The sequence below is a fragment of the Dicentrarchus labrax genome, unplaced genomic scaffold (genome assembly GCF_905237075.1).
Source record: "Dicentrarchus labrax unplaced genomic scaffold, dlabrax2021, whole genome shotgun sequence".
NCBI lineage: Eukaryota > Metazoa > Chordata > Actinopteri > Moronidae > Dicentrarchus > Dicentrarchus labrax.
This window is the reverse complement of record NW_026136719.1, coordinates 9,295,872-9,312,995: the sequence shown is the minus strand read 5'-3', so window position 1 is coordinate 9,312,995 and position 17,124 is coordinate 9,295,872. Positions and strand designations below refer to the sequence as shown.

Sequence of the window (17,124 nt, the reverse complement as noted above, 5' to 3'; positions counted from 1 at the left end):
GTCATATATTGTTACTGGTGCTATGATTGTGTTTACCATGTAAAGCACTTTGTAAACCCTTGAATGAACGGTGATAAATAAATAAAGTTATTATTATTATTATTATTGTTATTAATATTATTATTATTATTATTATTATTATTATTATTATTATTATCATTTTAGTATTAGTTTTATTTTAAGTTTTTATTGTTTATTCTACGTTATATATAAAGTTATTATTATTATCATTATTATTATTATTATTATTATTATTATTTTAGTATTAGTTTTATTTTAAGTTTTTATTGTTTATTCTACGTTATATATATATATAAAGTTATTATCATTATTATTATTATTATTATTATTATTATTAATATTATTATTATTATTATAGTATTAGTTTTATTTTAAGTTTTATTGTTTATTCTACGTTATATATATAAAGTTATTATTATTATTATTATTATTATTATTATTATTATTATTATTATTTTAGTATTAGTTTTATTTTAAGTTTTTATTGTTTATTCTACGTTATATATATGAAGTTATTATTATTATTATTATTATTGCTATTATTATTATTATGATTATTATTATTATTATTATTATTTTAGTATTAGTTTTATTTTAAGTTTTTATTGTTTATTCTACGTTATATATATAAAGTTATTATTATTATTATTATTATTATTATTATTATTATTATTATTTTAGTATTAGTTTTATTTTAAGTTTTTATTGTTTATTCTACGTTATATATATAAAGTTATTATTCTTATTATTATTATTATTACTATTATTATTATTATTATTATTATTATTTAACGGATCTTGAAGTAGTACGAGTTGGAGTGGTGGGCGGAACCTTCCACAGCCGGGGTTGCGTTCAGGACGAGATCCTCTGCACGCCACGCAGTCGCAATCTCCGTGTGCCCCCTCGTTATGTCTCCGACTGGAAACACGCCTCCGGTAACGTTACGTCAGCTGTCGTCGGTGTGTTTATTAACCGGTTTTTTAAAAATGTCGGAGGCTTTGCTCCGGTGGTGTGTGGACCAGCTGCACCACAAGTTCGGGCTGGAGGCTTCTGAAGACATCGTCCGGTAAGAGACGTTCAACCGGACCGTTGCCGTGCCAACGAGCTACCGTTAACGAGTCTACGGGATCCAGTGAACAGCTCGATGTTAACGTTACCGTGTTCAAGTTGTTCCTGCGTACTCAATACATGATCGATTCATGTGATTTGTGTTTAATAAGTTGTTAAAACAGCTGTTCAGAGGAGCAGGTAGATTACTGTGATATATATAAATATAATTTATGGGTATTTCATATTGTATTCAGTGTTTAACAATAACTGCAGGGTGTTTGTGTACAGCGAGAGATCCCCTGTATATTATATATATTATATATATATTATATTTATATTATATTTAAGGTTATTATATATAATTCTCTGTCGATGTTAGGGGTTTATTTTAAATCATTTTTATCAATCATACATACTTCTTCTCATTGTTCTGTTGGCTCTTTTTGGTTGTTTTAATTAACTATTTTTCTTTCAGGTCTTAAGCGGTTAAATCTAAACTTTAGAAGTAACAATTTAATTTAGTTTTCTTCCCAAAATATGAATGAAATGTTGAGATAAAAGTTTTCTTACACCCCTTAAAAACCAGAAGGCCTTGTGAGTCCTAGTGAGGGTCCAGACCCGCTGAACCAACTAATGGTTAACCAGAACTTTCTTTCCCTAACTTACAGCTGCACCTTATAGTAAAAACATCATATTGCCATAATTTCGACCGATATTGTGACACTGAAAACACATATTAAACTCATAAGGATGTGAAATATGACGGGGTCTGTACAAACTAACATGTTAAATCTGGAGACTTGTAGGCCAGAACTGCAATTCAATCCTAACACGATTTAGATTTTAATTAATTGTGCAGCCCTTCTTACTTATCAGACTTTATTAACCCCCAGAGGTGACACATCCTGAGTGATATAACATTGTGGTTGCTGTTCCGGTTATGTCAAATCAAACAGATTACATTCTGAAATTCACTTTTGTAATCATTTATAAAGCTATCCAACTTAAAAACCTTGAAATAAGAGGGAAACCTGGTAATAACTGGACATATTGTGGCATGTTTACGATGTCATGTAATCTCCTAGCGGCTCAAGAACATCTGAAACACTCTGCAGGTGCTTGCTAGTTAAAAACCAAGCACATAAAAAACAAAATAGATATTTTTTCAACCACAGGTGGTTTTCAAATGTAGGGGAAAGTGTGAGCACACATGTATAGATAGTTTGTGATGGTGAGTCACACAACAGTTTCCTAATTAGATGAGTATTAATCAAGTATTTATTAAACAGTTTTCAGTCAATATCATAAAAAAAAGATCAAGTATCCTAAATATTCGTGACAAAAAAGAAGCAAATCAGTTCTTAAATATTAATTGAATAAAGAATAAGCAGACCCTCAGACATTGCTGGATGCCACACGAAGCAGCGTGTCTTTATTTTTTTCGTCTTAAATGTCTTCAACATCAAATGTAAATGCATGTCAGATTAAATAACTGTGTCATCCTGTGGTCTAGATACATTCTGTCCATTGAAAAAGCTGAAGAGATTGAGGAGTATGTGGGAGACCTCCTGCAGGGCACAGATGGGAGGAAAGGGATGTTTATAGATGAGCTCCTCGTCAGATGGAGGAAGACTCAGCGACAGGCCACAGATAACCCAAGTCTTTTCCTTCTCAAGGAATCCGTCTCATTGGCAGGTAAATAAATAAATAAAGGACATCTGAATGTATTTGACTGCACTGCTCAGCTTCACTTTATCATGGCTACTGTTTACTGCTTTTAATGAACAGATGCCGCTGTAACTGTTGTGATTTATGCCCCATTGTATGTTGCGTTTGTGCCCTCTACTGTAAATCGTAATCATATATTTTCCTATAAAATTCCTCCCAGCTATAAACAACCTTCTGTAAAACTACTATGCAAAGAACTTGGACATGACAAACATTGTAAATGAATATAAATACCAACGACTTAATGTCTTATGAATGTAATAAACTAGTATCATAATTCATCATTTCTCCCAGATGCACTATCCATACTATTTGTTGAAGGTATTTTGCTCACCTTTCCTAGATTCACAAGACATGACCAAAGATACCCAAAAGAAGTCTAAACGAAAGGGCCGTAACAAACAAGAAGTGATGACTGTGAGCCAAACTGAACCTGAGCCAGAGGCAGTCAAAACCCCCATTGACCTGATGAGGGTGAGTACACGTCGGCCTGAACATTTGTTCTCGTATCACCGACTTTATGGAGGTAATTCTCACGGTGACAGTGACACATTAAGTTTATTTGTAGATCATTCATCACATTGTTATTGTATCTATTCCTCTCTTCATTTACTTTCTCAGGCCCAAGAAAACACGAGTGCTCCTTCAACGAAGAAGAAAAATAAGTTTGTCAGTCTCTATAATAAAGAGGGACAGGACAGGCTGGCTGTCTTACTCCCAGGTCGATATGCCTGCGAGTGTCTTGCCCAGAAGCACAAACTTATCAACAACTGCATCAGCTGTGGTCACATTGTGTGTGAGCAGGAGGGCTCGGGACCCTGCCTCTTCTGCGGCAGTCTGGTACGCAGGTCTTTTATTTTTTATTTTGACCTACTTGTGGTTCTGAGTCAGTGGCTGTCACTACATGATTACGATCCCAAAGAATTCACAACAGTGATACTATTGCAATATTTCTAGAATAAGTTAAATTTATCCTTAACTGTTATTGTGTGTTTTGTCTCTGTTTTGGAGAGAGAGGGTTTGTAAGCAGAACTGTATAAAAAGAACCACAAAAAAAACGTGTGTAAACCACAAAGCGACAATGAAAAGAAAGAGACGCTGTATTATTAACAAGATCTCAATATAGAATTCTTTAAAAATATCACGGTTATCATCAATATCGCCAAACACCTACTGCTGACAAACCTTATTTTTATTAGTATTAGTATTATTTTCTCCTTTCTGACTCAGGTCTGCACTAGAGAGGAGCAGGAGATCTTGCAACGAGACTCCAACAAAAGCCAGAAACTAAGAAAGAAGCTTATGGGAGGTGAGAGTCAAAATTAGACTTTATTAAGAAATTAGATTATTAAGTACTAAAATCTATGACATAACGACGTGGGTTGATGTTATGAATTTGTTTTTATTTTGGTGACAGACTGTGGAGAAAGAGATTATCTCCCACACCAGGAGGCCACGATGAAGGCTGGCTTGGAGAAGGCTGTCCAGCACAAAGACAAACTGCTGGAATATGACAAGAACAGGTATCATTAAAATGCACAGTGAAGAAAAGAGAGGATAGGTTTTACTGCTTGGTGTGCAATGTCAGCACTTTAACCGGACATTTCGATTTCTGTAGGTAATCATGAAAGTCGGTGATAACACTAACCTATTTATTTACTGTCCCCTTCAACTCCAGTGTCAGGAGAACGCAGGTTCTGGACGATGAGTCGGATTACTTTGCTACTGAATCCAATCAGTGGTTGTCACCTGGTGAGCGAGAGAAGCTGAGGAAAAAGGAAGAGGAGCTTAGAGAACTTCGCCATGCCTCTCGCAAGGACAGGAAGATCACATTGGACTTCGCTGGTAGACAAGTGATTGATGAGGGAAAGAACCTCAACGAGTACTACAACAAGTAAGATAATCTGACACCACCTGGATCAAGACCTGCAAGGGCAGATTTATGTTGTGTCGTCATGCTGAAAGCCTCCTTTTGACTGAAATTTTGCAATCATTTGCAGGTTGGATGAGACTCTCAAGGCTATGAGCAGTGACTCTACGCCAAAATCACCGATGTATTCTCAAAGACAAGGTGGAGGGCAGGGCAACAGAGAGCTGGTCAATCCCAACATATTGCAGTCTGCACCAGAGGTAGGTCGTAACAGTGGTGGGATCTCCTGGTACATTTTCAAGTGTTTAGATTTTAGACTAGTGATTTGTACCATTATTAAACTTATTTGGAACATCGGTAAAATGGGTAGAAACTGACAGCTGACAGTTGTTTCTCCCTCTTGAGTTTGCAATGTACTTTTTATCCATCCTGGAAATTGATTGTGCAGATGGTGATAATAATGTCATAACGATGACAATGAATGTACTTTCTAGTGGGTGGATGTCAGAGGCAAAGAGAACTACAAGAGAAACATGGAGCAGGGAAAGAGTGCGGCGGAGGACAAGAAAGGAGAAGAACGTTCCAGGTTGAGGCTCCAGGACAAAGAGCTGCAGGAGATGTCTGACGGGGGCTGGTGTCTCAGCATGCACCAACCGTGGGCTTCACTACTGATCAGAGGCATCAAGAGGTACGGAGCAAACAAAATCCCAAATGAGCTTTGACACTAAATCACTCTTAGGGAGTCTTGTTTTCTGTCAGGCCAGTGAAAGCAGCAGTAACATTGCAATTTTGTGTGTGTGTGTGTTTGTGTGTTTGTGTGTTTGTGTGTGTGTGTGTGTGTGTGTGTGTGTGTGTGTGTGTGTGTGTGTGTGTGTGTGTGTGTGTGTGTGTGTGTGTTTGTCTGTGTAGGGTAGAGGGGCGAACTTGGTACACATCCCACCGGGGTCGTCTTTGGATTGCTGCTGCAGCCAAAACACCGACCCCCCAGGAGACTGCTGAGGTGGAAGCCATGTACCGCCACATCTACAAGAAAGGTAAACATACACAGCAAACCAGTAAATAAGACTAATAAATACTGGAGGTGATTTGCTTCAAGCTTGTTTACATGCTTCATATACAGCATTTTAAATTTGCACACATTCTAGACTGGTACGATGCTTGTAGATGTGCTTGTTGGTCGGTCTTTGATTGCTCTCATTTTCTGTGCAGAGCCCAGGTTTCCCAAAGAATACCCCACCGGCTGCTTGTTGGGCTGCGTCAACGTGACCGACTGCCTGTCTCAGGAGCAGTTCAGACAACAGGTCGGTAAAACATAAGAGCATACCAGAGTTTAATGCCAGTAGTAAATTTTACTTATAGAGATGTTGGTGGCAGAGTAAATGACAACTCATCAACCAAAGACTGAAGTGCTTTTATTTTAATCAGAGCATGTTGTTACAACCTTCAATAGGTGTAAAGGAAAGTGATGAACAGAAAGGCTTGAATATAAGTGCGAAATGAGGCACTGTGAAGTGACTTGGAGGTTTTATTTGTTAAGTTGAGTCTCAGTGTTTGGATGTTTTGTGATCAAAGTACAGATTGTTGCAACAAAACAGGTGAAAATGTGTGATTTGCCTTTGGTTGACTTAGTGGACTGTTTGATGCTGTTGCTGTTTTTGTTGATATTCTGTGTCGAGTGCTGGATCTCTTTTCCCATCCTCCACGTCCTCCTTTTGGCTGTTATAGTCCTTCTGCCCTTGGAGGCTATACTTACTTGCAGTACACAACAACAAAAAAGGCACCTAACTTAAATAATTGAATACATTTTGTCTCATCCTGTAATAGTATTGGAACTGTAGTTCAGTTCAGAGTCTGTAACTACTACAACAACAACATCATGGAAATTGTGACACAAAGACGTCTTGGACAGTGCATTGTGATTTTATAGATATCCAGAGACTTGCTTCATCCAAGATCACACAACACATATACACTGTCAAACAATGTTTTAACATTTTAATGTCTCCAGACAAAAAAACACTCTTTTGTTTTTAATTCATTGTGAATATGATTGCTTGGAGATGTTAAAATCTGGCAGTTGTTTGTGTTAATTTTTCCAAAACCTTCTTTCTTGTATATCTTTGAGCTTTTACTGGGAGATGCTGTATTTGACTATGCATACTGTGTCCTGCGTGTACAACTGCTGCAATATAATCTCTTACCAGCAGATGTCAGACTGCACCTTTTCACTAGAAACTCCCTGCCAGCTCACAGTATTTTCCACTAGAGACAGTATGCACCACAGGAATTACCACTGAAACACAAATCCAAGCCCTCATTATACCAGTTACCTCCCACTAATATATATATATATACACACACACACACACACACATTACATTGGCATCAGCCTATTGTGTTTGCAGCGTGCTTTCAGAGCAATTATTTTGTCCTACAGCTACAGAAGACATGAATAGCAAAGAGCGCCCTCTGATTACTGATATAACAATAGAGTGCAATGCTGTTTTCTATGCTTTTTCATTTTATGTCTTTAAGTGAACACTTAAAGTGAAATCCACCCTTAACCAGAGTGTTACAAGGACTCTGGTTTGACTTTGAATCTGTGATGTGGCAAAGCGTGGAGGTGCTCCATTGGCACTATGGTCAGTCCTGCCTTGTTGTAAACTGTTTACTTGAGCTTTTCCACCCAAATTGCTTTAATTAATTGCAGTTTAAACTGGAAACAGGAAAATACACCCCACTCCCTATTTAGTCATCATGTGCATACAGAGTCGCTCTCCCTTTCGCTGTCAATGGAACACATTTTAACTTAATTAAATCGCAATCCTTGAATGATTTGCCTCTGGCTTTGGGAGAGACTGCTTTGTCTCGCCCACTGTTGTTAACCGTTTATAGTATTGTTGTTATTCGAGTTGAAACTATTAGTCAAATAACTAATTTGTTGATTATTGATCAGTAACTTTTTTAGGTCAATTTTTTAGGGGAAAATGCCAAACATTCACTGCCCCAAGCCTCTAAAATGTGAATATTTGCTGGTTTTCTAAGCTGTGTTTGGTAATGAATGGAGTTTTGGACTGAAATAAGAAGTCACTTTGGGCTCTGGGAAATCATGATGGGCATTTTCACTATTTTCTGGCATTTTATCGATTAATCAAGAAACTGATATGCAGATTAATTGACAATAAGAATAATCGTAAGTTGCCGAGTTGTTATACAAGTAATCTAAAGCTTAAAGAATAACAACTCAGCGATAAAAATGTTAATTTGTAGGAATTGATAGTTTTTTAATTATAGGGTAAAGATGAACTACAAATGCCTTATTAAGAGTATTTACTCTGCTTTCCCCACATCTATCAGTCAGATTTCTAAACAAATACACACCCTCATACATAACATTTAAATAATGAGAGGTAACTCACCCTAAGTTACCTCTCATTATTTTTATGTTATGTATAAACATTTACACATGCATACATAGTGGAAAGTCTACAGTGAAACTGTATAAATGCTGTGTAAACACTGCACGAACCTACCCTAACCCTGCCAAGCTACAAGCCCTCATACACACGCGCACACACACGTTTAAATGCAATCTTTGATGAGCTACTGAAACGGATCACATTTGGAAATAGCGTTGAATTGTCTCCTGTTCCAATTTAAAAAAACAGAGCCATGAAAAAAGCAATGATCCTCTTTTAGGATGTTGTACTTGTGTGTTGCGAGCACCTTTTAACACCTGTCTTTCTGGATAAAGACAGTTGTCTTATTTCTAAGGAACTCTGCATTTGGGCTTTAAAAAAAAGCTGCTTTAAAATGTGTACTGCTACATGGTTTGCATTCTGACTGCTGGGACCTGTAAATCTAAGGGCTTTCCCCTTTTGTACTCTGTCCTCATTCTCTCCTCCACCACTCATTCCACCCAGGGCTGTAAAATCATGTTTGCAGGCAGTGTGACTGCCCTTTCATCCTGTGAAAGGGTGTGTGTGTGTGTGTGTGTGTGTGTGTGTGTGTGTGTGTGTGTGTCCACTTGCACAGAGCAGCCATAAATAACACCCCCACCCCACACAAGGCCCCTCAGAAAAAAGAAAGAAAGGCAGATGTAGAAAATGGTGAAGCAACCAGAGAAGAACAACAGTACCAAATGCTTAATGATGGTGCTGAACAGTTGGTTTGTGCTTATTTCAGTCACCATTTTGGAAAAAGCCGAGACTATTTGCTGTTTTGCCTTTAGCAGTTTAAGCTTGCTTCTTTTCATGTAAGCAGAGGAGTGCATGTTGTGCTTGTGCATAGTAGCACTGTTGGGCTGGGTGAGTGGGTGAGGTGTAGGATTTACTGTCCTGTGCTGGCAGTTGTGGGTGGTTAAAAAGAAGGGGGTGGTGAAGGACAGACAGCCATTATTCTTTTGGCTCTTCTAAATCTGCCCCTAGTGATATATGAAATATTTAGAGAAAGTGGAATGTGGGTAGATCAGGAGAGCATGAGAGGAACACTGTGAACCCAAAAAAAAAAAAACTGCAGTAAATGTTGTAAATATTTGAATATCACAGATCCAGTGTGGTAGCAGTCATTCCCCTGTTGGGGCGCTGTTGTACAAAGCAGCATAAAAAACCTGATACCCTGCTGACAGACAGTGAAGAAAGACCACCCCAGGCAGAGCAGGATTTCCATCTGCTTGACTTGGACCAATTCTTTCCCTCATTAGAAATTGACTGGTGTATTGATCCATTCCCCCCCATAATCTCTCACTCCTCCCAGCTCCCCAACCACCCTTACTACTGATAATTGGCTGGCCATTATGATCTGTGCTCTGTCCCTTCACCCCTACCCCCCAGTGCTCACTCAGCAACGGGTGAAGATGTACGCCTGACCTTCCCACTGCAGAGAACAGAGGGGGTTGGGGGAAGAAAAGGGTAGGTGTGTTACAGACTGAAAATTGGAATGTTTTTGCTAGAAGAGGCAGTGAGATAATTAAAAAGGATGAGCAGAGAGCTGCAGCCAAACTAAGCAGGTTTATGGGTGGTGGATATGCTGCAGATGGTTTACTTCTCACATATAAATGATGCTCAACTGTGCAATATTTTAAAATTGCACATAAAATGGTGTCAAGCAGCATAACTATATTTCAAGTACAACATTTATCTACACATGCACAGACCCATTCTCAGTCTGGTTCGCAGCACAGGCAAAGACACATCACACCCCATACAGAGCTCGAATCGCACCATCAACTTACTCCTGTGGTGAAAGGATTGATTGGATCAATCCACACTCTTAATAAGGGTCTTATTTATTACTCTGTTCCAAAGACCATATTACCAGCTGCACAGCTACATGTCTTAGTGAATACAAGTCAGAGAGGTCTAGTCTTTTGAACAAGCATGCCGAGAGCAAAACCAGTGACGGTTCAGTGCTGTATTGTTTCATATTAAATGTCTATGCAGGCAAGAAGTCAAAGTTGGATTTGTGTGTGTGTGTGATCTGTACATATATTATCTAATCAAAGGACCCTATGAATTTACTCATGGTGAAATGTTGATGTATGATGCAATCTGGAAGTACTAACATTCACAGAGGTTTTTGAACAGTTATGCAGTCTGTGGTAGCTAATATTTCACAGATAAGCACATTTTATTAACCCCAGTTCTGTTGATGGCTGACATATACCAGCTCCCCTGGCAGTTATGTATATCAGATAGACACATAGTTGAGACATGGCTTGTACAGGATGGTTTATAGCAGTGGTCCCAAAGTGGTCTAGACTTAGGTGTCACATTTCTTCGATCAGTAACTCACGATCCGCTTAAATATATTAACACAAATTCACAAAATGAAAACAAATGTAAGAAGTGTGCAGAAGGCACTTTTCACTAAAGACACAGAGGGAGAAGCAATGTGTAAATAATGCTATTAATGGTGGCTGAGTTCCATTTAGCTGTGTCAGTTTTAGGGTCCTGATATTGTGTATGCTGGCTGACTGTCATGCTGTCATGGCTTACTGGGACTCCTGAGTAAAGCATTTGTTATGTTACTCTTGAGCTTCACTACTATAGGGTCAAAACATTTGTCATATTAAGTCATATTAAGGCTTAACAACCAATAACAGCATTGTAATAGCACAACAAATTCCAGCCTTTTTTCACAAATATGGAATTTTTAAAAAATAACAAAGTTTCTCATGAAGCTGAATGTTTCTTGCATGTTGTCTTGTTTACAGTGAAGGCCAAATACTTTTATATATTTTTTCATCCTAATGTTAGGTTTGCATGCTTTCTCTTCCTTTGTTTAGGCATTCATACTCTATGAAACAGCTTTATCTGCAAATATGTGACAGTATCATCTGCATACATTAGACCTTTAACATTATCATCTGCATACAGGTTATGTGACAGTATCATCTGCATACATTAGACATGTAACATTATCATCTGCATACAGCTTATGTGACAGTATCATCTGCATACATTAGACATGTAACGTTATCATCTGCATACAGGCTATGTGACAGTATCATCTGCATACAGCGTATGTAACAATATCATCGGCGTATAGTGTATGTATGTAACAGTATCATTTGCATGTACATATGTAATTAACATATGTAATAGTGTATGATAGCAGCATCTGGAGTAACACTGTAGAACAGCTGTAGAGAAATGTATTCTGTCATTTCTGTGTGAAATTGTATAATTAATAATTACAAAAACGCATACAAAGTAGATTATGATGACCGTGAAAGAATCACATAGTCACTTCACAAAGCTTTACATAGACACTGCCCTGATAACGCAATTTAAAATAAGAGGTCTCTGAGAAGGTTACATGTTTCTTTTACAATCCTAACTGCACTGAATGGGGAATAATTTTTCATTTAAAACCTGAGTCAGTATTGCTCTCTATCCGCCATTTCCATTCTACTCTTTATTGTAGCTTTCAGCCTATTTTATCCCCTATTGTAGCAGAACATACTGTATATAGACTGCAGCTCAGTAGATGTATGCACACCAGCAAATGTCGGATAACTGAAACCACTGGCTTATACAATATCACATAGCTGCAAGCCTAGCCACTTATCTGTTAAAAGAAGTGCGGCTTTCTGTGGAATTCCATTTGTGCAAGCTCTACCTCTGACCTCCATAGTGGAGCTCCCGTGCTTGTTAGGCCGGCTGGAAGCTCGGACTGATGCCTGCGTTTCCTTGTGTGGTAATGTGATATTTATATGCTGAAAGCCTTCCTGCCAGCATGCCACACACAACCACACACACACACACACAGAGACACACACACACACACACACACAGACACACACACTCACAGGATATATTGGATGCATTCCAAAAGAAGGTAAGTCAGGCAGTGCTATTTTTTCTTCCCCCTCTTTCTCTATAACATTGCGTGAATCCTTAGCGGTGGCTGCGCCCATCTCTTCCTGCTGCCTTCCCCCCGCCATCATTCCATCTTCATATTTTCCCCACTTTCTCTCTTAACAGTATGTTTTACAGTTCGGGGGCTGTGAAGCTGTACGTTTTTGTGGAGAATTCAGATTATGCTCAGTGAACAGACGTGCACACTTACATGCAACTATGCAGCTTTCCCTCTTGCTTTCTCTCTCTATCTCTTTCTACATAACCTCAGTCACACACTAACACACTCACATTCCTCCCCTTCCTCCCATTTCCATGCTGGGCAGTTTGCCATGGCAGAGAGGTCAGACATCATGTGATTCTGCAGTGGTGTGTAGAATGCATTCAGCCCAGGGTCCCCAGGCACTGGATGACAACCAACCAAACCTCAGTCACAGGTTTTCAACAGCATGAAAAATACATAGAACCATCTGCCAGACTTGAAATGGCCTGCTACACTGTTTAGAATTTCACTGCTGCCCTCAGACCACTTCATTGAATGTCACACAGTTTCTGCTGTTGGTGGAGCTGACAGTTAAGCCCCCTTTATTATCTCTACTTCTCCTCCATTTTGTTCTGCTCATTTAATAGGACTTGTTCCTCTCGCTGTATGCTGATCACAGGAACCTGGAACAATGATAAAGGCAACGCAGACAGCTTCCTTTTGATGGTCGAAAAGACATCAATGTTGATGAAAATAAGTCGTAATCAAAGAGAAGTAACTGAATACCAAGCTGTAGATGAAGTGTTAGACTGAATGCTAAACAGGTTGAAATTCTTTTCTCTTTAAAAATGATGTGATGCATTTTTGCTCTTTAACTTATGATTTATTTCTAAGCTGTTCTTTAAAAATATATTTTCTGAACTGGAAATACTGTTGCTAAAGTCATTATGCAGTAATTACACTAGCACTATCATTTACAACACAACAAGCCTGCAAGGAACTCCAATATTATAGTGTTGACTAAAATTATTGACTTTAACAGAATAGGAATGACAAGATATGAACCTAATTAATGACTATGCACACATGGCGTGTATATTTTCAAGCATTTTTTTGCGGTCACCTTAGTTTCTCATTTAAGCATGGAAGGGGGGGTGAAGCGAAGGAGTTGCAATTTCTAACTACACTGCTAGATGCCACTAAATCCTACACACGGGTCCCTGTTCTTGTTTTGTAAATGGTGCATTGAAAATAAGACAATCTAATGTAAAAAAAAAGAAAGAAATAGTTTTGTTTTCGTATAAGGAAAGGAAATTAGTTTCTAGTCATCAAGACAAATTTTTTGTGTTTAAGATTTAGGGTAGGGTAGAATATTAATTATTTCCTTTATTCTGGCATAATATATAACACATATAAAAGAACTACCGCTGATTCACAAAAGAAGGAAACGTACCGTACGTCTATTACAATTATTCTTTTGACGTTTCTCTATTATTCATTATAGAATTTACATTTGTTTTTTTTTTTTACTTTTATTTTTAAAATCTCATTCGCACATTACTAGCTTGCTGTATAGTGAGCTTTCCTGCTAATGTCATGGCAGCCATAACACTTGTGATTGCTAGCTAATTTGAACGGTGGACATGGCATATATGGAAGAAACCAATGAAACCCCCCGAGTACTAGTAAATATACGGAGGAGTGTAGTAAAGAGAATCAAAGGAATTAAAACAGGTCAGTGGACTGGAATCATTACAGCCCAAACTTTAAAAGCCTGTGATTTTGTGGTTAAAGTATGTTTAGCTGTTGCTGTTTTTGAAAAGGTATGTTTGCAATTCTGTCAGTATGGCTCGGCAGTCAACTTTTTGGTCCCAGCACATGGAACTGGAACAGCCTTTTCCTTTTTAGTTTATGGAACAGTCTTCTGGTTCTCAGTTCGCGCTCTCGGATTAATGGCCCCGACTGTGTTAAACAGTGTTTGCATAAAATAGAAAAAAAATGGGACTTCTGTAGATTTAATGTTGTGATCTATTTAATTCCTTGCCACAGGCAAATTGTAACCCCCCACAATAAGCTTTAATGAAGCATAGAATCAATATGTTTGACATTTATCTCCCATCTCAACATCTGGTGTTTGTTTTTGATGCCCCAAAATGGCTCCTCATGAGGCCAGTGTCTGTGCCAGTTTTCTGTTTTGGAATGAGGAAATGAATGAAGGTTGTGTGGCGTAGTCAGTAAGTACTTTGCACAAAGTCAGTGGGCGACCGTGTTTCCCAGCTATGGTGTTATCAGGACTTGGAAGAGCTCTCAATTTAATCATTATTCTTTATGCCTGTTCCCATCCAAATGTGAGCATTACTTTACTCATTACGTCTAGCTGATTGAGTGTTTTTGCCAACATTCCCCAGGCATGCCTATGCAATTGCTTTATGTCACACACGCCTGTGTGTGTGTGTGTGTGTGTGTGTGTGTGTGTGTGTGTGTGTGTGTGTGTGTGTGTTCATTTGAGAAGAGATCTTTATCCAGCCAAGCCCAACCCAGCAGCAGTATAACCACAAGTATCTCTCCTAGAGAGGGAGAACCGGAGAGACAGAGAGCGAGAGACTCTCTGCCACTGCAGGGTCAGAGATTACAAACTCAATTGTACTCTGTTGGGTGACATGTCTGCTCAGCAACTTCCTGCTAGCGACATCAGAGGGAGGAAAGTATGGAGAAAGAGGGGGAGGCGGGGGAGGCCATCTATGCTTCCAGTGCCATTAATCTCTCTGTTTGTGTGCAGCAAACAAAAAAAAAGACTTTAACTTCCTCTTGCTCATAAAGCCAGTGAGCCTGTCTAATTCCCAGGATATAGCCCATTGGAAAATTAAAGGAAAATTCAAAATGAGTAGAGTAGAGTGCACATTCCCTTCTACTATGTATTATATTTGATAGGGGTGGTCCAATCAGGCTTATAAGGGTCAGTATGGATCACTGATATGTCATTCCAGTTGGCCAATCCTTGCATTTTTTAAGGTTGGACTCACTCTCATCTTAAAGAAAATTGTTTACAGCCTGGTGTGTTAAGTTCAGAAACCACATCTGTTCAACCCTCAAACGATGGGATAGCTTTTGGATGATCACAGATTATAGAAACACCCTGAATAAGTCAGTTAATAAAAAGGCAACTTTTAAAGGCTACATTGATAAGAGAATTCCTAATTTTTAAAAGGGATTTTCTGTATATGTAACCAGCAGTAGGTTATAAAAAAAGTAGAACCATATGAGACTGGCACCAATTGTATTCGTCTCATCTGTTATGTGAATGCATTAATTGGATCTGTAAAGAGGTTATGTCCACAAGCTGCTTTGCCAAGATCCCAGCTAGGTGTTGCCAGCTGTTGTCTTGGGCATCAAGTGCTTGTTTTTTGAAGATTGCCAGTGCCTTAAAAAATGTTTGACTTGGAAAACAATGGAAAACACAGGCACAGAGTACCAGATTGAATCAACTGTTTCCAAGTAACAGCTTATGTGTGCATTATATAACACTGTTTGACCTGTTGTAATCACAAGAAAGTGGCATTGCTTTTGGCTCATTGTCTGTGACAAATGTGTTCATGTACCATATCTTGGGTTCAGGATCTTTGTCCATTACAACTGTCACATGGAGGTAAGGCTCAATCAGTCATACACAACATTCAGCTTAATGTTGTTTGTCTTTGTTAGTCTTACTCAGTAAATGTCTTAATTCCACAACATATGGAATTGTGCATTTGTGTGAGCTGCTAAAATGGCAGGAGGAGTGAGATCATTATTTTCAATGAGGCTCCAGTGATATGTGTTGAGGGAAGCAGGGAATTCACAGTCTGCCCCATATACACCAGGTACCTTGTGATCAAGCAGAATAAACATCAAATATTATGTGCTTTTCCTTTGTGTAGTGATGTCTCACTGAAATGTCTTTAAACTTTAGAGCTGAAGGGTGTCAAGGTGAAACTACAGAAAGTGTCTGACCATTTGGTCTCAGTATCCACAGAGACACTATCTTAGCTTGGAATGAATTATTTTAAAAAGCGGCTCACTATTTAATAAGGGTATAATCCTAATAAAATCGACGTGCAGTTCCCTTGAATGTCACAATTCAACTCTCAGTCTTAATCAAGATTTAAATCGCTGCATTTAAAACCACACCATTAATCAAATTACATAATAATAAAAAAATGATGTGGCATTGTTCCACATTGCTCCATTAAATAGGTAAACAAAATCACAGCTGATTAAAAAAACTGACATTCATGTGGGATTTTCTGTAAAAGAGGGGTAGCAATGGTTCAGCATGTGAGAGAACTGTTGGTATCTTCTGGTATACATAACATACATACATTAAAATGAAAGAAATCTACATATAGAAATACATTCTATTAGCAAATAGTTTCCTAACCGAGCAGCAAAGTATCATAGTTTATCTTTATCCACCTCATGAGGCTTATAACACTGTTTTCTTGGCTGGTAAGATTGAAAATCATTCCCAGCAGGTTAGGGTCAACAATGCCCTCTCAGGCAGAGCCCAGACATATCAGCACTGGTACCCCCCAGGTTTGTGTCAGCTCCACGGTCCTCTTCACATTATACACAAATGAGTGCACCCTGAACTTTATCATTCATTTCTCAGATGATACAACCATTGTGGGAATAATGCACAGAGACAGCAGTTCATCAGTTTAGCCCTTGTGCAGTAATGTGACACTAACCACCTTGTGTTGAATGTGAAGAAAACTGAGGAGACGGTGTTTGATCTTAAGGCAGTGGACAATCTTAGGCTGGTGCTTATACACAACGAATCCATCACGCAGATCTGCTCTTATAAGTACCTAAGGGTGCACATTGATAACACACTTAGTTGGAAGAGCCCTGTTGACAATCTCTTGATTACAACAGAGATTGTATTTTCTATGTAGACTTAGGGTCTATGGGGTTGAGCCGAAGTTCACGTTCCTTTTTGACCATGCAATTGTAGAGAGCGTGATAAGATAACACCCTGGTATGATAACTTGTCTGTACAGCTGAAATCACAAATTGCTTGTCTGGCGCAGACTGCTGTGAAAATTATAGGGGTTAAAAAATACTTGTCCCT

The 17,124-nt window shown here is 38.4% G+C and overlaps 1 protein-coding gene across 1 annotated transcript in view; it reads left to right on the top strand.

Annotated features, from left to right (window-relative positions):
- The first annotated feature begins 921 nt into the window (after positions 1-921).
- trip4 (thyroid hormone receptor interactor 4) overlaps positions 922-17,124 on the top strand; it is a 71,096-nt gene continuing 54,893 nt past the window's right edge. Inside the window, exons 1-11 of the mRNA XM_051378363.1 lie at positions 922-1,088; positions 2,586-2,767; positions 3,144-3,274; positions 3,422-3,640; positions 4,031-4,109; positions 4,218-4,323; positions 4,479-4,694; positions 4,801-4,930; positions 5,165-5,358; positions 5,580-5,704; positions 5,880-5,971. Coding sequence (XP_051234323.1) covers positions 931-1,088; positions 2,586-2,767; positions 3,144-3,274; positions 3,422-3,640; positions 4,031-4,109; positions 4,218-4,323; positions 4,479-4,694; positions 4,801-4,930; positions 5,165-5,358; positions 5,580-5,704; positions 5,880-5,971 — 1,632 coding nt within the window. The 5' untranslated portion in view covers positions 922-930. The remainder of the gene's footprint in view (positions 1,089-2,585; positions 2,768-3,143; positions 3,275-3,421; positions 3,641-4,030; positions 4,110-4,217; positions 4,324-4,478; positions 4,695-4,800; positions 4,931-5,164; positions 5,359-5,579; positions 5,705-5,879; positions 5,972-17,124) is intronic.